The sequence below is a fragment of the Athene noctua genome, chromosome 7 (genome assembly GCF_965140245.1).
Source record: "Athene noctua chromosome 7, bAthNoc1.hap1.1, whole genome shotgun sequence".
Taxonomy (NCBI): domain Eukaryota; kingdom Metazoa; phylum Chordata; class Aves; order Strigiformes; family Strigidae; genus Athene; species Athene noctua.
This window is the reverse complement of record NC_134043.1, coordinates 12334299-12356969: the sequence shown is the minus strand read 5'-3', so window position 1 is coordinate 12356969 and position 22671 is coordinate 12334299. Positions and strand designations below refer to the sequence as shown.

General features: G+C 39.4%; 1 protein-coding gene across 1 annotated transcript in view; it reads right to left on the bottom strand.

Moving 5' to 3' along the window:
• Positions 1-22671, bottom strand: part of MYLK (myosin light chain kinase) — a 217669-nt gene that overhangs the window by 93812 nt on the left and 101186 nt on the right. The window contains 5 exon segments of the mRNA XM_074910281.1: positions 9194-9346; positions 14825-14959; positions 16058-16261; positions 19206-19780; positions 21673-21709. Coding sequence (XP_074766382.1) covers positions 9194-9346; positions 14825-14959; positions 16058-16261; positions 19206-19780; positions 21673-21709 — 1104 coding nt within the window.

Genomic DNA, 22671 nt, shown 5'->3' with positions numbered 1-22671 from the left:
GCTGAGTTCACAGCAGATCACTTTGCAGCAGGCAGACTGAATACCTCAGTGACAGTCTCACTGGAAGCTTTTGCAGCCGAAGTGGTATTTGCTTTTGCCTTCAAAACTGTCTGCCTTATTAATGACTGACCCTGTTTGCAAATTATTTACATCAAGTAATTGCTCTTTTGTCACTAACACAGCCAGCAACTTCACGGAAGGCCAGAGAGCGTGTATACCTACCAAATGCATTTATAAGGCAGCTCAGTTGCCCCACTGCTAACAAATGCCCCAGCATTAGACACCAGTCTGGCATGAAGAACTGCAGAAAAGGTGTTTCATATATGCTAGATCAAGTCAGATTGGCTCTGCAGTGAAAATGTGCATACTGACAAGTCAGAATTTCACCTTCACATGTCTCAACCTTTTGCGTGTCTTCCCACGTAGAACTGAACTTAATTACAGTGTACCATGATGTATAGAGATACTGCTTCCATTAGAAATAAAACTGGGCTGTGCATGAGCTGAAATGCAATGGAAGAACAGTAGGAACAGGCAGTAACATAAAGCACAAGTGTCCCTGAGGATGCCACTGATACAAACAGTTACAGCGCCTTCAGCCCTTCCCTCCTCTGGCAAATCCACACTGGCAACAGAAGAGTTACACGGTTTGAGAGCAAGGAAACATTTGAAGTCAGATTAATATAGAGGAAAAAAACTCAAACAAACAAAAAAAGAACAAAAAAGAAAAATATACAGCAACATTGTATTTCTGGGCAAAAGTTGGTGTCAGATAGGAATTCTAAAGCAAGACTTGCTTGGCGTTCAAGTCCAGAAAACTAAGTCAGTTCTCGTATGGCATCATTTGTGGTCAGTTATCTCTTCTTGATTAATTTATACTAAAGGTCTGTCAAACTAAGACATTATCTCAGAAAAAGAAAACAAAAAAGGCAAAGTCTGTGTATGTGGACTGGCTGTCAAGGCTTGACTAAAATGACACTGCATGGAAACACTTCCAGTAGTATAGAGTTACACAAAGTTCCTGCCCTCTGTTCCTTTCCTCTACTGCAAAGGAATGACGTGCTCATTAGGACTCACACTATAACCTGTATTAAGGCACTTCAACATCTCTGTATTGCTCGTTTTCCCAGGCTCTAAAACAGAAACCTTCTTCTTCTAAAACTGAGGTATCACTGCTTGACAAAATTAGATCTCAACAAAGAAGTGCTAAAGCAGGTGTTAGAGTGATATATCTGTCTAGTTAGACATGTTTTCTATTCCAAAAGTACATACAATAAATTCTGTTATGCTGCTTCTATTATGTGGACTTTTTTGCCTTTTGGGGCACAAGAATGGCATAGACTTGCACGACTAGTAAGGACAAGGCAGGACCTGTTAAATTTCAGCAGGGGGCCCCTGTATTTGTTTATTTCAGCTTTGTTTTCAGTTTGGCTAGCCATACTAACCTAGGGACTCTATGCTGCAACTCAGATGCTTGAGCAACATGCTGTTAAATTTGTAAGACTAAACTGAACTTGCCATCCTCACTTGGCTCTATACACACCAGCTTATGCGTTTGAAATTTCCAGATTTTTCTTTAGACACCAAACAGATGCTTCCCTTAGGCAAACCATCTCATCTTTTCCTTAGTTTGGACCTTCCTTTCCTACAGTCCTACTTCTCCTCCAAACATATATATGTTTGTTTGTGTATATGTTTTACATCAGCTGGTAATGCAAAGTACTCAACAGGTTTCTAAATTCTGCCAGCATGTCTGCTTCTAAACCCAAGAGAAATTAATATAAAGGGACAAAACTCACACTAACAGAAGTGCTAATTATCTTTTAAAAAAAAGCTTAAAAAGTAGGCACAGATACATCCTTAGAGTCTGTCTTGCTGCCTCTCTAATTTTAATTCTAACATTGGGAAACAACTTGCTTAGAAATGTATTTCACCTTTTGATTTGTAGTTTAAAGGCAAACATCGATCCTACAGATACTCCTCCATTTGTGACTCTCACTCTGCCTGAGTATGAGGCACCAGAGATTGAAATCTTAGATGTTAAACAGGTCACTTCTAGCACTTAGTTAGCCATTTAACCTGTGATGTCATGTTTTTTAATTGTTATATAACCATTCCACAGACTGAATTTCTCTTTGGTGGCTACTCCATCTGAGGTATCATGACTGATGGTATACACAGGTGACCACAATATGCATTTGCTCTTTGTCATTTGTTCAGCACTATTTGCTCAGTAAGACTGTGTTTTGATAAATTCAAGTTAATCCAGTAGTCATGAAAAGGAAGGTCAGTGAAGCTGGGTTGGAAGTCAATTCATAGAAGCAACATAAGCTGAGTGAACTCATAACTACATGAGAAAAACAGAAGAAAGGCCAGAAAATGAATGTAGACAGAAATGATGCTTAGTGTCAGAAACCAAGTCCATTTTTCTCCACACTACATCCAACTCTCAGATGCTTTGGGACTGGTTTTCAGTGATTAATTCTGATTAGGGCTTCCTCCCATCCTACAGCTTGCCTACCTCAAATCTACCTGCACAAGAGTAATTTCTGGAGAGTTTTATAAATTGAATGTTTGAGTCCCCGTTAGCTAATCCACATCAGCTGCTCTTGGAAACATTCTTTGGGGTAATATCATGCCCATGCCTTCAAAATTACTCAAGCATATATTCATTTAACTGGTTTTATATATATTTTGATGTCTTCCACTTTTCAGCTGAAACTTAGAGCATTATAGAATTTGGCAATCCAAGTCAGGACAGTTTGCCCCTTGGCCAATGCAGGGCTGTTCCCAACACTGTTACAATAACCATCTGTTTTCTGTTATTCTGGTACATAATAGCTTAACGTTCACAGCATTTGATTATTTCACATTTGAGAAGACCATCAGATGTAGGACTGGGGTTTTTTTCCTCTTTCTTTTCTATGTTAAATATTTTTTCTGTCAGCATCTCATCTTTGTTTTTAATTTATAAGAAATATTAATGCAATTCCTGCCATGTAACTTTTGCTCATTCTGCAAGCACTCACCCCTGATTTGCATCCAAATTTGGTTCCCCTTTTGCTGGAAATGATTTATGTCAAGAAGCTGTCTTTAGAGAACATTGTTTAGATTGATGGCACAAAACCTATATCATTAAAAGCTTCCACACATGTTTTGCTTTTGTCCCTCATTTTTGGTCTCTACCCAGCATTGTATTTCACATTTGGTCCTGAGATACTGGAAAAAGGCAATTTAAAGAAACAAAAGCACCTTAGTCTTACAAGGATTACAGCTGTTAGTGACCCATACAGAGCACTGGACTGAGAACTTTGGGACATTCTTCAAAGCACTAGAACAGAGTTTCTTTGATACTCATGACAGCTTACCTCTGACCTTTCAATATAGTAACAAAAACTCCCTTCCTTTCCCTCAGTGCTCTGAAACCAATTCTTACATAGCCAAAGGGTTCCACCAGGCTACTGGTTTGGAATGCCTTTTAGACATTTAACAAGACTAGACTTGTATATTTTGGAACATCTTGCATAGTCCTTTATATTTATGTTATGCTTGAAATACAGCAAAATGCTTTCAAATAAATAGTGACTTTGAAAATCTGTCACAAATATTTAATCACTGTAGACAAGTAAGACATCATACTTTGTTTACATTAGGCAGAAATATATATCTCAGAGAAACAAAGCTGTGTGGCATCTCAATTAAGTCTTCAGAGAAAGACTGCATATTACAGTGATAACCTTCTTTAAGAGATTAATGGCTGAGATAGAAAGAAAAACAACCCACAATCTAAAGACAGCATCTCTCATGACTGGAAGAAAAGACTCCTACCTGAAAGCCTTTCTTCCACCAGGTTATATTTTAAAGTCCCACTCACACCAGATGGAAGAGTGACAGGAACAAAACAAACTGGTTTTCCAGAAAGCATCTCCCTTCACTGCTCTGATAAACTGGTTACAGCAGGGACTCTGACAGGCATTCAGGTGACTCTAATCTGCTCCTCCAGTGATCAATGAATGACTACAGTAATCGGATTGTAAGGGCTACAGGCTTCCCAACATAGACACTTATGCTGGGGAAGCTGCACTAAAAAAAACAAAAGCATGAACAGAAAGTGGTGGGGGAGAAAGGGGAACAGATGTGAAGACAGGAAAGTGTGCTGCTGGCAGGGAGGGAGAAGTCAGGTCAAGAGCCAATGAGCAGGAGCAGCAGTATTTGCTGAATAGTGTTTGCTCACCGAGGGAGTGCTAGGCCTCTGTTCAAAAAAAGCAGCGTGCAGAAGACAAGCATCAGCAAAATGGGTGGCTACAAAACATTAGAGCCCAAAAAAGTACCCTGGCTGCAAGCTTGTGCTGCTGCTACCACTACCCCCCTCTTCGTGCCCTCCCTCTTGAAATCAGTGATTCTGCTGCCTGGTGGGAGGAGGCTTAAGAACTCTCAAGAAGCCTGCAGTGGGTCAGATATTTTGTTTGTTATCTACTGCAGAACTGCAAGTGAGCAGGACATTCTCCTAGGAGTCAGCCCTCACATAACAAGCACTCCAGCTTGATACCATACCTAGAGAAAGCTGGAAAAAGCAATTAACTGCCTTTCTTACATGCAGAATCCGTTTGCAAAAGAATAAAAGCTTGCTATACACAGCATTAATTTGGTCTGGCAAAACAGTAGATTGAGTCTATCATGTGTGCCATCTCTATACTCACTCTCCCTCCTGCCTGTGATCTCATGTAGTACACCCAGGTGTTGGTGTGAATGTCAGGTGGTTAAATATCCCTTTGACACGTCTCTTCTACAGGTGGATCTGACCTATAATTCATTGTTAGTGATTAGTTAAGTGGCAGAGACAACCACATAGCAGAAGGCTTATCTCAGGTATGAGTCAGACCTGAAGAACAGTTATAATGCCTGGGAGCTGGCCTGATCTTCCAGCTACACCCGTTATCACCACTAGTTGTCTTGCCTATATTCTCATTGTCACAGCTACAGCAAAGCACTGACTCACTATATAGGTTCATCCAAAGTCAATTAACTTCTCACCTCAGTTTCTTATTCATAAAAAAATGGTGAAAACATTCAGATACCTTGATAAAAAGATGATTAATATTAATATTCAACTTCAGTATCTATAACCACCATCAGTATATAACCACTGTATATTTCAGATGACCTGAATACACCCTGCATAGGCCTGTTTGTTTTATTTTGTTTTGTTTTTTAAATGGGATGTCTGGTGTATTTAAAAAATGGTTTGTATACTTATTTTCATATCACAAAACAATATGAAATTTGTAATATTAAATGGGAACAGCCACCCAAGTGCCTAGCTTGCATGTACAACAGCAGAAACACCTCAGTCGATGCACACATTGCTAAAAAACTTTAAAAAATCTGTACATCATCCCCAAAGCCTCCAAAAACCTGATTTTCCTGTGTATAGAAAATGATACACACATTTAAAGGAAAAAATTTCTAACACTTGCAGAGGACCAAATGGTACCTTTCAGGAACATCTATCATTAAATGTTTGAGTAACCTGAACCATGCTTCACACCTCTCCGGTCTTACTTGCATTAGACTAATTAATCCAGTATACCCCACTCACTGGAGAGTTCAGTGAGAAAAAGGTCTCATGGTGAAGATATTTGTTAGGCTAGCTTTTCAAAGAAATACTGCTCATTCTTTGTAGTTCATCTCTACTTGTATTTCAGTGGTAAGAACCACTGTCACAGGGAAGACGGCTGTCAGGATTCAATTTAGTCTACTTAGTCTTTTACAAGGCCAAAATTAGCTTCACCTTGATTAACTCAGTTTCTTCACGGACTACCTAATGGATCTATCCCAATTTACTCAGCTTACTTAAGTGATCTGAAGATGTTAATTTCTTGTCTTAAATAAGCAGAAGACTGATTAGTTTGAATTTTTAAAGACCATTGCATTTCTTATGCCCCATCCACATGAAGTGTGGGACTTTTTTGACAACAGTGCCAAAAGCCTCCTACAGCTAAGTACCTTCAGCATTTTTCATACAAAACCAAGGAAGGACTGAGATTGCTCAGTGCTAGGCAGAATCTATCCTGCTTAATAACAAGGAAGCAAAAGACAACCATAAATGAATCTGAGGCTGATGACTTAGAAGGAATGCTATGCCACAATAAGCCTAGCTAGTTATCCAGTGCCCAATGCAAAGTGTACGGAAAGTACTGGAAAAATTCCCTGCCTTGTGTTTAACAGGACTTGGAGCAGTAGCCCTTTATGGGGAAAAGGGCCTTTAAAATGTGATTTCCTACAATAATCCCACCAAATTTCCTTGGACCTAAACAAAGCAACAGATCTTCTAAAGGACAAAGAATGCACAAAAGATGACCAGAAAACATAATGTGTGGCCAGACAACACCTGTAACCTACTATCAGGTTTAAGTATCATCTTGTACTATAATTCAGACATGAGGCTTATGTTGTGGTTGGTTTGGTTTTTTTTTCCTTTGATGTTTGTCACTGACTATCCTTGCTGCCAGTATGCGACTTTTCTGAGTTATCTGTGAGCTGAATTTGATTTAGAAGTTGGAGCTTTTTGTCTTTGAAAAATAAAACTAAGTTTTACTGTTAAGCAATTCATTCCAGGTAAAGTTTCCCAAATGATCACAGCAGATATGCCCCTTCATGAGACCCTTGCTGTGTTAGAATAGCACAGCCAAAAATGGCAATATGAAGTGAAAAGTAAACCCAGACAGACTCAGAGGTGTGTCCAAGGACCACAGTAGCAAGTTAAGGAAAAGCTGAGTTCTGACACTGGTCTGATACTGATGATATGCCAAGAATATCCATTCTTTCTCAGATTAAATACAAATTACTTTTCACATACAAAAGAGAAATACTTATCTAGCAATGAATGAACAAACTGAGCACTGTATAAAACCTGAAAGCCTTAAATCATCTTGGAGACAAAAAGGAACTGGAGAGAGATGGGTTAAAATTCAGAAACAGGTTTTACAGACCTTATTCCAAAAATCAGTGTCTGGTTAGGAGAGGATTTTTGAAGTTTTCTATCTTTCTGCATGTACACTCATTTCCTGCTGTAATCTGTCTGCAAAAGCTGAGCATATAGAGAAGCCTTAGCAGCAGCATTCAGAGTCTCAAAGAACTCTAATGCCAATAAGTAATTGCTAAAGGGTCTGATGGAAAAAAATATGTGAACAGATAAGAGATTTGGAAATCACAATTTTAAATTTGGTACTATTTCTGGCAGGCAAATCCACACTGATCTGCGTCTTGGGGAAAGTTACTCTAATCTTCATGGCAACAGGGACATAATGAGTTTTAGGGAAGAAGTGGAGGGGACAGCTAAAGCTGTAAAAATGTTGAACACGTGGCTTTACAGCCTATCGTGCATGACCTTAATTCTGCTCTTGTTCTTCCCCCCACACTCCACAACTCCCAGAAAATAGAATGGGATGCAAAACAGAGGAACTAACTCCCCATAATAGTGGCAATGCAGCTTTCCAGCCCCAGACTAGCTAAAGTACAGGAGGAATCCAGTTCAGTGCAACAGCAGCTACGTAACCTGAAATAGCTCAGCAGAGTACATGAGCCTAGGGAAAGACGAGGTCACTATTGCTCCCATGTTAGCATTGTATGTCAACCCTAAAATAACTCAGAAATGGTTAGTAAGAGAGGGGCTGTCCTTCTGGTTTCTGTGTCCCAGTGAAGAATCAGCAGGTCCCATGTCAAATCCAGCTCCCTTGAGGTGGAGAGCTCTTGATTGGCCCTTAGCTAATGCGGATGAAATGCTTCAGAGAAATTATAAATGACAGCTTTGAGAACAGATTTGTTTCAGGCTTATTTTAAATCAATGTTTTCCTACTTTGTGCCTTTTTCATGGGGGGAGGGCAGGGAGGAGACAACTGCATTTCCAATTTAGTAATCAAGAAATTAACTCATAGGTTTACCAGAATTACGTTGTTCTCATTTTAAGCTTGTCTAGGGTTTTAAGTGGATTCATACAGACAGAATAGGGGCAGGCGTATCACTGAAGTGCTGTAGACAAATACCACAGAACATTGGCAAACAAAGACAAATCTTGGGATCCCAGGGATCAGAGTACATTTCCCACCAAGCTGTGGGTACAAATTTGGGGCAGGTTTTACTTGGTCTTAGACAAATTGAATAGTTCCCGAGGCATTCAGCAATCTGTTGGACAGCAGTGCCAAACTATCATAACTTTAGGAAAAATCATTTGCAGATGAAAAATACCACATAGAGGCTTGATTGTAGGGGGAGAGAGAGTCTGAGGGATGGGGATTGTAGAGGGAGGGGGCAGATCATATCCAGGCCATAAAATGAAAAACCTGTATAAACTGATGCCAAAGACTAAAGACCATAACACTGATTGATACTACCTCAGTGTTCAATTTATTCATGGGATTCTGTCATCTCTTGTCTTCATTGCAATCTCTGGTCTTTTAGACTGTGTGATCAGATCCTAGTGCAGAATTATGACTTTCATGGACAAATCAGCTATGTCAAATCAGCACCGAGGGCATCAAATTATTAATATTTGCAAAGAGGGTGCTCTCAGATTTCAGAGACAACAGATCACCTCTATTTCTTACTACAATGTTCTGATACTTTCACTACCAAAATTCTGCTTATTTAGAGATATACTGTTCCCAATTAGCTGATACGTACCTCTTCAGCATTATCTCTGACAAATCCTGGTAGTAGAACAAGAATATTGGCGTTTGCTATCATAATTACAGACCCTGGCACTGGTCTTTGTGCTCTGCCTTTCAAGAGACAGGGGTAGCATCTGCCTCCTCACCATAACACACTCTGCCTGATGGGTGATACTGGTGACACCTCACTTATTTCTCCTTCAGCAGCAACAGTCCTTTCAAACATTGGCACACTTCTTCCGAAACTTAGTCTCACTGCTCTGTACCACACTAAGCCCTTATTGGCAACATCAGAGCATTAATACCTTTTTCTGAAACATGCGTATTACTTTAAATTTCACCATCCTTAAGCACTTAAGTTGCACACACCTCCGAGGGGAAGAAAAGGTACCCAGCTGACAACAGCTTAGAAAAAACATGGAATCCCCTTATAAACACCTCTGTTAAGGTTCCAAGATTATTATTATTTTTAAAATATTATAGCTGAAATCATTGCAGTAATTACAGCAGGCTGAGATATTCACCTTTGACTGTGACCTGAGCACTGCAAGATGCCTGTCCTGTATTGTTTTCAGCCAGACAGGTATAAATGCCATCATCTTCTGGTAGGGCATCTTGGACGGTCAATTTTGCAACTCCATCTTCAAAAGTGGAATGGGCATACTGAATTGGATGGTCTGCAGACAGAAAGGATGAGAATTGTCTTAATACATCAGCCACAAGTTTCAAAAGCACTTCTTGTTTTCAGTGAAATCTGGATGCCTAAGTATATAAAAGTGCAGAGCCAGATCCAGCTCTCTGGTGCACACCCACTGCTCTCTAGTGACTACAAACAGCAGCATCCCAAGCACAAAGCAGAATAATGTTGTCAGACAAATCTCTCCAGCAGGTTCACTGGGTGCTACCTTAAGTAGCAGCAGCAAGAGGAGAAAGGCTTATCTTTGTATTTTGAATAGATTCTCTTTCAGGATGATAAGAAAATAAATGTCTTGTACTTTTGCTTCAGACATTGTCTCCATCTTTTAATTCACCTGACATTGGGTATTGGTGTCATTGTCTAGATGTGCAAAACCTGCTGAGCACTTGAAGTCCTCCATCAAGTACTTTGTATTGGAATACATTCCAAGAGAGACAGGAAAATCTACAATGGAGCCAAGAGGCTGGTTTACACAAGCAGTCAATCTACACTACAGTACATACAGTCTGGTAACAGACGGGTACAGTCTGATCTGTGGTGACACAACTATTAAAAAAGTTCATTTTAAGAAACTAGTTCCTTGAATTGGTTTGGAACATGCTTAGATGTTAGTGTAGGGTGGTTAAAGTTGCCTTGCTATTGCTTCAGGAACTGTCATCAATCTCAGCCTTACTTTCTGAAATGCTTCTGCAATCTGTTTTCACAATATTAAATAGTTTCCACTACTGACTCATCACTGGTTGCCTTCCCAGCGTATTCAATGCTTAAGAGGGCCTGATATCTGCTCATAAACATCACACTGGAAAAAGAAATTAGGGTCATCTAAGAGAAGAGAGTGAAACTGCAGAGAAATTGTGCAGGACTGAAACGAAGACATCTGTCACTTGGGAAATCGTGATCAAAAGGAAAGATCAAATTTGATTTCATTCCCAAAATAATTTTAAAAGATTAGGACAAAAGCTCTGGGGTTTCTAAGAAACAGGTCTGTACCATGAACAGGATAAATTAAATGATGGGTCAGATTTTTCTCTCATCTCTGATTTTCAACACTAGCAAACTCAGAAGGCAGTCATTATCTATGCACTATCTACCTGCATATGAAGTTTCATTCTAAAATATAAACATGTGCCAAAATCAGTACGATCTAATACTTACATATATTATAAAATGTGGTAGATAATCTCATTCTTTTACTTATAAGTCATCTCTTTGTTAAGTTAGCAAATTTTCTACTGCATGAAAAACTGGGGTGGACATTTAATCACAGAAGATTTAGGCACAGAAGATGTCAATTTTAGAATAAACTCTCTCCACCTTCTTCACAGGTCACGTATTCTTATTACTGGTTTCTTTGATCTCCCTTTCACTCAGTTACACAGACTATTATGTCCATTCACATATTTTTTTGCATGTGGGAACAACACTATATTCAAATATGTACATGTAGAGCTAAAGCCCAAGCAGACAAAGCTTTCTTTAAGAGGACATGGGGCACTGGACTGCCTTCCTGATCTGACTGTAGAATATCTAACCTGACAGGGAAGCTGGCTGGATTCTGACATTGAAACTATTAATGGTACCTAAAGATGCTATGATGATAATCATATCAGAAATACACTCAAAAAGCTGCATCATCAAAACCAGAACAATGACTTTTTATTTCTGTTGTAAATAAACAAATTAATAGGGTAAGTGTTCTATGTGGGAAAAAAAAAAAAAAATGTGGTCTCCTTCACTGTGTCTTCAAATTTTGTCAGGGCATCCTCATTTTCACTCCAGCTCCCAACAAAACTGTGATTATTTTTTAGCACTATTCACAGAATATTCACTTACAGAACAGCCTTTTCATCAGACCCCAGAAAACAAATGCAAGTATATCAGACCTGAGGAATAACCTCCACAAGATTCCAAGTTATGTCCATTGTACTTATATTTTGATCTAATAAAAACAACTCTCCCAATAGTGAAATGTTCCCTTCTCCAGAGGCAGAACAGTCAAATCTCCATGACAGCTTGGCAGCAGGAACAATAACAGAAAATACCTTTCTGCTGGCATTGTATTCCAGAAGAAAGGAAATTTTCCCCTGGCCCATTTATTAAAAGCTTTCTGGACATATCAGAAAGCTATCCTAAAACCAAACACTACTCAGAGAATTGTTATGCTAAAGTCATGGTCATAGTGTTTTTAAATTCAGCAGAAAGAGGTTCAATTCGACTCAGGGGAAAAAAAATCTACATGGAAAACAATATGAAAAGGAAGATATTTAAAATACAGTCATAGAGGCCTTATTCCTGAAATTTAAAAAGAAGTTACCAATAAAGTATTTAAAGAAGCTAAAGTAAACTGGAGTTACATACTGAAGTATTGTCACAGAAAGCATGTGTAAAAAGTTATTCATAAGGCTTTGGTGAGGCCAGAACTAAAACACAAAAAGTTTACTTTCAGGCAATTTGCCAGTAAATCTGTGAAAATTTTGAAAGAAACTTAAAATAAAGGGCAGAGTGAGAGCAACAGGAGAAAAGAACTGTCTTGGAAAAGTTGGAACAAAGCTTTCAATCATTAAAATAGAGAAAAAGTAGAAGAAAGAAACTGAAGATTGTAGACCTGCAGAGAAGAGTAAAAGCTGGAATAATATCCATAGTCCAGTCAGGCAGCTCTTATTTATGCAGTCTTTATGAATATGGAAAACTACTCATCTTCGCAGAGGCTAAGAAGTATTTATATACAATACACAGTATATATAATCTATTTTTTGTCTTTGTTGACCTGAAAGAGAAGTCAATCTATACAACAGCATTAAAAAATGTTCTAAATTCATATGTAGTCACAGCTGGTAAAAATGTTCAGTATCTAAAGTAGTACTTGTATATAACATTGTACAAGAAGTTATTGCAAGTGTTTTAGTTCTCAGGTGGTGTGGATTCCTTGGAGATCGTGGGAAGGCAGACCGGACAGCATACAGGCTGTTCAGTATCAAGGCTGGTCAGCCTAGGAGTGAGACTGTCTTCCTATTTGTTATTTGTTTCTCAAATCAGCCTTCTATTCATGTTTCTTATGATTTGATAACTTGGTCTTTACCTTTATTATTTCACTGAGATATACATACATTTCTCACTTTTCCTTTCAAAAATTAAGTCTAGTTCATTATCATTGTCATGCTTGGAAGACAATTTGCATTTGATATTTTCTTGTGAACTTCATACCTCCCATCCTATATGATTTTTATTTCTATGGAGTTCTGTAAAAGTCCTGTATTTTGAACAGTAGTGGAATTGCTGTCAGCAGATTGCTTTTTTCTCTGCCACAGTCTGTTGGTTGTGAAAGTAAAAAGCTTTATATTCCAAGCATGGACAGCAGATCGTAACACACTTTTTTTAAAAAAAACAAAATTCGTCTTCCTGCCTCAAATTACATACTGTGAGTATGCTGGTTTCTTCATATGACCAGCTGATGAAAGACTACTTCATGTCATTTTGCCAAAAGCATTGTTGTGTCTGCTTGGAGTAATATTTCAGGACCAGAAACACAACTTTATCCTTTATTTGATAATGGATAAAGTTATGAGAAGTTTCTAGTATCTAGCTAGCTGGTAGACAGGAAGGAAATGTTTGCATTCAAATGGATATCACAATAGCCACTTTGATCCTTAGGTAAAATAATGACCCCCGGAGTGTACATGGAATTACCAGTATTAAACAACTGTTCATAATCCATACAAATTTGTATCAAAATGGTACAGAAACAGTTATGTATCACAATCACCTGCAAGACAGAAAAGCATTAAACCATAGTGGTATGTTTTAGGAGTCTGGAATGAAAGTAGTGTGTTTATGTCTTTAGAATAATATGACATCCCTAATTTTTATGATTATGGTAGTTTCTGTACTCAGACTCACCACTGCCTTTTGATTTAAGAGAAGAGTTAATGCACTGGCTTTCACTTACAGAACCCTAAGGGTTCTGTAATGTAATGTAATGGCCAGGTTAGATGGGGCTTTGGGCAACCTGATCTAGTGGAAGGTGGGGAAGTGAGGGTGGAACTAGATGATCTTTCAGGACCCTTCCAACCCAAACCATTCTATGATTCTATTCCAACTGCCTGAAGAAAAACCCACCTGCTCTTGCCTCCTTGTGATATTGATCCAATTGCAGTTAGAAGCTTGAATGAAATATAAACATGGTTATACCTGAACACGAGCAGATTAATCTGAGATTAGTGAGAAGAAAGGTCAATGCAGAACAAACATCCTGAAAAAAGGCAAGGGGGCACAGTGTGTACTGGAGGCCTACAGAAACATGTTGCTTATTGATCTCTAGGTTGTATTTATCAGGAGACAACGGTTTTCTGGTTAGCAAAGCAGAACATGGTTACATCAACAGAGATGCTGTATCTATGCCTGATGAACTGTAACACAGAAAGTCATCTGAGACAGGAAGATGCTCTGTATGTGGAGGACAGCGGTATAACTACACAATTCAATGACTAAGGCAACCCTTTATGTGCACTGGGTACCCTTGGAACATGAAGATGAAATGACTGAGCCTATAGGTTGGAGTTGCTCCTACCGTGCTGCAAGACACAACTCTTGCATAGCAAAACAGTGATTCTGCTCATGGCTGCAAAGGAGGAACTGCAGCGTAGCCTTCAGACAGAGAAACAAATTGCTTCCTATAGGAGAAGGTCAGAGCCTTTACTCACATGTTTTGTGCTGTCAATAAAGCAGTGGCCTTTCTCTTCTAGACATGGAGCTACTGGGAAGGGGAACAGATCAGGCTGTGGGAACATACCAATCTCAAGGTCATGGTTCATTTGCCCTGCCACCTTTTTCAGTTATCCCATATACTCTGAATAGCTGAAGAAAAACAGAGATCATCTGCTAATAAACAATTTTAAAGCAATCCTGGAGGAAACATCTTTATGGAAAAGTATGCTATTCTTTGTATTTAAATTTGCCCTAGAATAGCCCAGATGGAAGGGTGGAATTGGGCATGGGTTTTCTTCCTACTGTAAAGAGTGAGATACTGCATGTATTCTGCTTAGAACTCATTATTCCTCCAGGATCATGATGCCAACCCGTTACACTCAGAGCAGAGGCTATAGGAGTGGGGGTAGCCCAGGGTTCAGTATACAGTAGCAACACTGGCTTTGCTGCAGCGGGGTGAAAAGCTGTGTTTAACAAAACCCAGGAAACCCATCTGCAAACAATCTTGTCACCAGAGTCCCCTGCTGGACATACTGGAAAACTGCAGTAAGACAGAAATGCTCAAGAAAACCACCTTTCGTGCATATTTCGTGCATATAAAGTGTTTTTCTTCAAATATTCTAGTGGATTATATTACGGTGACTTCGAGTGCTTTGTGCAGCATTGGCAGCCTTGCTGTGTGCGGCTCAGAGCGGCATTCGAGGCTGGATGTAAGTGCGTGCATGCTCGGACTGCAGAGCAGGGCGTTCCTTACCATTGAGGAGCCATGTGATCTGAGGCACAGGTACGCCTCCTACACAGCACTGCAGCACAAAGTCTTGCCCTTCACTCACAGTGCATCCTTTCAAGACACTGGAAAAGCACGGAGCAACCTCTTGAACTTTAGGCCCTTTAAAACCAAAATGAAAACAGTTCCTTTAACCCAAATTGACAAAATTATCTTTACCACTTAGTGACTTTTTCTAGGTATGCTTAGGTGACATGGTTGGGCTAACAGATACACCTCATGTAAACAAGAAAAAAAAAAAAAATCAAAACCAAATAATTTTGAGCAATGATCTGGTATAAGAAAGGCTTCTATAGTCTACAAGGCAGGCATTGCCAGCCCTCAAGCTGTATCAGGTGGTGGTTTTCTGTGCCAGAATCCACCTTTTGCAGCCAATCACTAGAAGTGTATGCAACATATCACCAGAGAACTCGGTGCAAAGAACATGAAGGATAATTCTTCTCTCCTCTTGTTTATCTTCTCCCACTCCCTCTCCCAAATTTCCCCTGGCTGACAGTGAAGCAGGGTGACTTAAGGATGCAGTTTACGGACCTCTCATGAGACAGAGAGAGAGCATCTTGATATCCTGGTTTAACCTCAGGCACAGCAAACAGACGAATGTTGCATAAACATGATTATAGCTCCAGGACAAAACCCTAAACCAGGTGAAAAGATTACAATTGAGGACAGGACTTGCTAAGAGGCCAGTAAATCTTTCAACCAGACCAGTAAAACAGTGTCTTCAAGCTCAAAATAATTTGTCACTGGGAGGTGTACTTGAATTTAGCAGAATGCAGTTCTCATTTCTTCACTTCTGTTCTTATTGACTTTACTGCACAGGATTGGTTTGTGCTTGCAAAACATTTCAGATATGCAGTGTCCTATAGAAATGCTAAGCATCCCCAAAAGAACTAAATGCAGAACAACAATAAAATCATTGGCAACCTGTGTTAAATACAAATATTAATAGAAAACCGCAGTGGAAAACAGACCTCCCTGTGTACAAAACATTCAATGAGATTTAGCTATACAAACATCAAACACAAAAGGTCAGAAAGGAAACGGATGCAGAAGGTGGCTTGCCAGTTATGCCACACCACATTATTCACAGAACTAGGAATCAGAATTAACCTGAATTGAGAAGTTGTAATAGAAATCTTGTATTCACCACCCATCCAACCTGTTTTTAAAGTGCAGATGGGCTCACAAGAGCTTACTTACTTCTGACAGTTAACAACCAGCTGGTGGAAGTCTTGCCTTTGGGGTTGAAAGCTGCACAGCTGTAAGATCCACTATCCCCCAAGCAGGCTTTCTTTAACCATAGGCAATGAGTTCCATCTTCTTCATATATTTGGACTTCTTCTCCAGATTTAATAGGTTCGCCGTCTTTGAACCACTCCACACCTGGTTTTGGTTTCCCTGAAACTAGACAATCAGGTATTTGAAATTTTATGAACAGGTATTCCCCCTAGTGTAATTCCATTATTTGCTTCAGTGTAAATTAGGTATAATATATAAACCTTAATGAGCAAGTAATACATGGAACTATCTTCAAAAAACAGTTTGATATTTCTGATCTTCCAAAATCTCTTGGCCAGTCCATCTTTTAAAATAAATATTTGGTAACTTGAAAAACCCCAAGCACTTCTATCTGAAAACTGTTTCTCTAAAAGCCACAGACAAAATGGATGTGATGAGATACTAGAGGAGAAAGAAAGAACTCTCTCCCTATTCCTTCCTATCCCGCTAAATTAGTTTCTCTGAGCACTGCAAAGGATTGAGTACTTTGCAATCCATGGTACCTACCACTGAGGTTGCTTATCTGGGGACTGTTAAGCCTGGAGAAGAGAAGGCTCAGGCTGGGGCATCTGATCAATGTATATAAATATCTGAAGAGAGGGTGTAAAGAAGATGGACCCAGGCTCTTTTCAGTGGTGCCCAGTGATAGGACCAGAGACAGTCAGCATAAACTGTGAACACAGGAGGCTCTGCCTGAACATAAACACTTTTTTACTTTGAAGATTGCTAAGCGCTGGCACAGGTTGCACAGGCAGAAGTTGTGGAGTCTCCCTTCCTGAAGATATTCAAAAGCCACCTCGACATAGTCATGGACAATCTGACATGGCCTGAGCAGGGGTGTTAAACCAGATGACCTCCAGAGGTCTCTCTTAACCTCAACCATTCTGTGATCCTGGGTATTTTTTCCCAGACTAGGATCCAAGTATAGGCAAAGCAGGCAGCTGCCTAGGACAGTCAACTTTCAGGAAGCAGAAGCAAAACAGCTGTGGCTTCCACTGCCTGCTTTGCCTCTGTCAGAGCTCTACAAACCAGATTTAGCTCTTAGTAGTGCTGAGGGTGGTCTGGGCTTCATGGGGCAGTTTCTATGATGAGGAAAGAGGAGAGGTTAGGGAAGAATACCAGAAAAGGTCACCCATCCCATCCTTCACTTGTTTTCAGCAAACAGGGCCTTCTGGGGCTTCCACCTTGCTGATGTACCTTCCCAACTCTACCCATTTCTTTATAGCAACAGTGCTCAGTCCCAAGGAAGGTACAGACAGTAGAAGATGGCAGGAATCTCTGCAACAAAGACATATGATACACTGCAGAAAATCCTTTTGAATAGAGAAAATACAAGGATAGGCGAGTGACATCAAGGAGAGGAACCCTTAGCTAGAAGCAGGACCCCACCTGATATAAGTGACTAGAAATATGAAAACAAGGAATTCCTTCTCTTAAAAAAAAAAAAAAAAAAAAAGTAGCCCCTAAATCCAGCTCCAAATTCTCCAAATACATAAAAAATTTGGAAAGTGGAAGGTTACCATTACACTCACAAATGGGACAAAAAATGGAATACCTATTACATACATCGGAAACCAGGAAATATCCTTTTTGAGTGAATTTTCCTCATTAGAAACTAGGAGTTATTATTCAGAAAAGATTCTCTTTCCTGCCCGGCAGAGAAAGAGCACATTGGAATCCACAGACAGTTAGTGAAGAACAGTGGAGGTGGGAAAACCTCCCAAAGCTGAGGGAATAAAAATAAATCAAGCCCTGACGTGACAAAGAACCTGGGTGCTTTGTATAACAGTACAGACCCAGAAGCATGCTGAGCTGACAGCCTGGCAGGTAGAAGCCTCCTTAAGGATGTAATAGCATTTCCATTGTTCACTGCAACCAGGAAGCAGAGGTGCCCGTGAAAGCAACCCTAGTCACCCTTTGTGGAGAGGATTCTCAGGAAAGAGAGTTTCTTGGATTAAAGTGCAATAGTGATATTCCACTGGAACTTCTCTACAGACACCTTGTCCTTGCATGTAAGAGTTTGTGCTTTGAGTCCAAAGCCAAATGAAAAGGCATTCACTGACTTCAGTAAGAACTGAATGATCTTACTGGTTTCTGTACAATAGGGGCTACATTTCCTTACCAAAAAAGATCATGAATTAATCAAAACTTGCAAAGTTTTTGAAATGTTCTTTTGGAAAGCAATCCATACTCTTAGTACTAATATACCTGAAAAATAAACCATTCAAAAAGTACCAGGATCTTTGGAGTATTTTCTCTCCTCCTTGCTCTTTGCGTTTGTGATATAAATTGTATTCTTTACTCACAGGGCAAGAACTATCAAGAAATGAAACAAATTACCATGGTTTGGTGTGATTTTTTTTTTCCTCCAGAGACATAAAAAACAATTTCTCTCTCAATTGTGGGAACACTTTAAAGTGCAAATGTTATTTTAAAATAATCACAGAAAAATGCTTCAAAATTATTTTCTACTAAAATTGTAATAAAAAAAAAAAAAAAGAAGTGTTCTAAATCTACTCCCTGGATTCAGCAAAATGCAGCTCTTATTACTCTTCTGAGAGGTTAAAACCTGGTCAAATTCTGCAGAGCAAACACTAAACCTCCCTTTTAATTCTGACTTTATAATTTCAGCTGTTAGAAAGCACTCAGATCAGCACTGGGTTGATCAAATATGAGGGGTAAAAGTAGATGCTGCAAGGGAAATGCAGTGACTGACTAGTTTCTTATCTGATCATTGTTTTGTCTCAAGGGCAATATAACTAATTACAGTTCTGGCAAGTGTACCATCTATATTCTCTCATATAAGAGGCCCTAGAACTACATCCTAGAAAGAGCAATGTTCATTACATCTGGGGAAACCCCAGATGAGAGAAAGGATGGACACGGTGGTATGGAATGACTGGAAAATTCCATTGAGAAGACTATTGTGGAAACAGCATAAGATTCTGCATCTATTTCCAAAATGCTTCAGGAGGACAACTTGCAATGAAGGAGGAATTGCTTCCCCGCTTCCAGACACAGAAGGAGAACCTGACTAACCCCAGGGCTCTCATAATGTTCATCCCTTTACCTTTGCTCTTGAATTTAATCTCCTGGCCTTCTGATGCTTCCAGGCTCTGTGGACAGCTCTCAAACTGAGGGGGAATTCCCAGAGGCTCCCTCTTGTCCTCCATTAGAGCCTTCCGGACTCCGGATCTGTTTTCTGCTTCTCTACTCCTTGGACTGACTTGCCCTATCAGAGATGGGGCTTGTTGAGCTGACATCAGGGGCTGCACAGTCCTTTTCCTGTCTTCACCCTGTCTGATGAAAGTGGTCTGGGGTTCTGCCTTTGGTTCTGGTTGCAGTTTGACAGCTTGTAGTGTGATGGTGCTTGAAGTTTTCTGCAAGACCTGAGATCCCTTTTTTACTTCTTTAGGTTCTTGAGGAGACACTGCATTGGCTTCTTGGTGCTGTCCCTGCTTACTGTCTTTGGGTTCTCTGGTGATGTAAGAGGTCTCTTTCTTTGATGACAGCCTGTCTTTGGTTTCAACCATGAGTTCAGTACTGCTGGATTTTAGCTCTTTAGCAATCCCATTGCTAGTTGCCTGTTTGAATTCTGAATTTTCAACGGCTTTAACAGCAAGTGTTGCTGGTTTTGATGGCATGCTGAAGGAAAATAAGTATACAGATATATGACACAGTATAAAGACTAATTATTATTATCAGCAATGTTATAAATGTAAAAGCCCTTAGGAAGAAGGTGAAATAATTAACATTTAGTTTTCTTCACACAGGTTAAGAACATGGATGAAAGAGGTGAAGTAAAAAGCTTCCTAAAACGTGAGGAGTGCTCAGATATTGTCTCAACTGAGGAGTTTCTGGATACAAATCCACTGCTTAGGTTCTAAGATGTTTTGTGAGTCAGACACTAACTGCATACACTGCTTGAGATAGAGAGCAATTATGTGAGACCCTGGAATGACCATAATGTAACACTACTTCATTCTTTAATAAATTGAGGCTATGTATAAATACAGGTCAAAATGCCACATAAAATATTTTCCTTAAGGGAAGTGAAAATGTAAATTGTGCCGTGAATTTCTAGTTATGGTGTCTTGCAATTCAGGTGATTTCAAAAGAGGGCTGCCCAGGAAACTTCATGGAGGTCTAGGGGGGTGGATAGGGGTGTTGTCAAAAGAATCTCTTGACTGGATGTAACAATACCAGCTATGGTTTTATTAGGAAAATTTATCAGAATTATGATGGATCTGTTGCTCAGTACTTTGGGGACACAAGAATAGCTGACTAACTGGGAACTTGAATCTAAGTTTCTTTCACTGCACTTGACTGCCCTGACCAGTACACTATTACCTGTAGAATGCTGTGTCTGTGTCTCACACTTCCAAAATATTATTCCAAGGCAGAATTGGAACATATTTGAAATACGGGAAGTAATTTCTAGCCCAGCTCTGTTTTGCTATACTTAGTGCCATTGACAGGAAGATTCAGGATATTTATTGTGGTACTTCCTTCAGCCAGAGCTGAATGTACTAGAGAAATAATGACTATGAGATTTGCAGTTACAACTTAAGATTTTTACATTTTACTTTTTTTTTTTTTTTTTAAAATAAATGATGGAGGAGGCAAAACTACTATGGTGATGCCATTACATGGGGAGTTCTGGCTGTAGAGCTGCACAGTTTCATTTACACTGAACTTATTTTAAAGTATGTTCCTAAAAACCACACAGACCTGAAAAACAGGGCAGCACAGCAGATTCACTTTGCAGTGGACAAGGAGTTAGGACAATGTAAACATGCCATTTTGGAATCCCATCCAGGGCATTTGAGGACAGATTAAACACCCTGAAGAGTGTAAAGCAACTGGCCTGCATGAAAGTGTCTTACACAGTCAGTTTAGAGGACTTCATTCCTGCATTTTCTACTCAAGAAGAAAAAAATATTTAACAAAATTATTTTTTTTAAATTATAGTAATTTAACTTTAAAAGTCTCGATAAAGCCCTAAAATACGATTTTCTTTGTTTCATGTTACTTTACCCATGCTTTTCTATATGTTTTCAGAGAACAGCAAAGACCATGGCCATACCACGGCCATACCACATTTTGCTTATGACAGCAAAGAATAACCAGCTCAATACTGACAAGATGCATGCAGGTTTTTGACTCCAAAAAGGAAATTTGACAATTGGTAGAGAGTATAGTATCTCCTCACATAGCTTTTGTTCAAATTATGTAACTATTTGGCTACATGGGAATAGTGAGCATAAAGCCATCCAAATTTTGCTTTCCCGAACCAGACCAGAACTGTGTACTTCATAGTGTTGCCACCAGTTCCACCAACTGTTTTGTAGGAGTCTACCAGGACAGCTGAATTTGGCAGTAAGAGAGAATCTCATTCCAAGTAAACATTTTCTAACTTCCAAATAAAGACTGACCCAAAAAGATTTATCACTTTGAGAGGAAGGTGCATGCAGTAAGTGTCAAAATTAGTGCACTGCAATTAAATATTCTGAGCAAGTACTCCAGTAAAAGCATACCATGGTGGCTGAGCATATGTGTCAGTCTTATCCGGACCTGAAATAAAAAAAGAAAAACCAGGTAACTTATACATACAATACTGTACACAATTCCATATATTTGAAAGATTTTAAGCAAAGAATATACTTAAGAACCTTTACTCTTCATATTTTCAATCCGTTGAAGTCAAGATTGACTATCACCACACCTGAAATTTGATATGGACAACAGCAAGCTGCTTAGCTGAGACATTGCTGGGTCAACTAATTTCTCAAGTCCCTTGAGAACTAAAGGTTCTGTTAGCCTCAAAGGCTCCTTGTTGAGGGAGAGAAGTATGGAAGAGATTCCAACTGGGAGGCAACTCATCAAATCTTACAGGAACTCCACAGAGCTTAGAGAAGTGGAGAAAGACAAACTGTTAGTACTCCACCTGAGCATGCCCACAGTGAAACTGCGCTGTCCTCTGGCTAAACACAAAACCAAATTAGTGGTAGTAAAAACTTCCATAACCTGAGCCCACCTGTAAGCTTTTACCAACTTATTTGCTGTGTAGCAAGCATTAGCATATTTAACATGAATAACACAATATCACATTTCTTCACTTTGCAACACCACTAGGAAATCTGGGAACACGGCTGAGCTATATTGATTTGCCAAGGTATCTCATCAGCTGGGCTGATATAACTGAGCATATACTTGCCCATGGTCAGTGTCTTAGTTCATATGTGTGTAATCCTCCATGCATTCTACCAAGCCTTGACAGTATTTGTTTCTCTTGGGGGCAGCATGAGATAATAAACAGTTGGGAGGAGAGAAATACCAATCCAGATCAAGTACCAACCACATTTCTCCATTTTTCCTTAGTTAACACTACAGGATGCAGCTTGTTTTCTCCTGGTCAGATCAAAGTTACATCTATACTGTTGTCAGCTGTGAGACTAGAAGCTACAGTAGAAAGACATGTAATAATGAATTTTGCATGTCATCAACAAATACTTCATAAAATTGCTTTCAGAGTC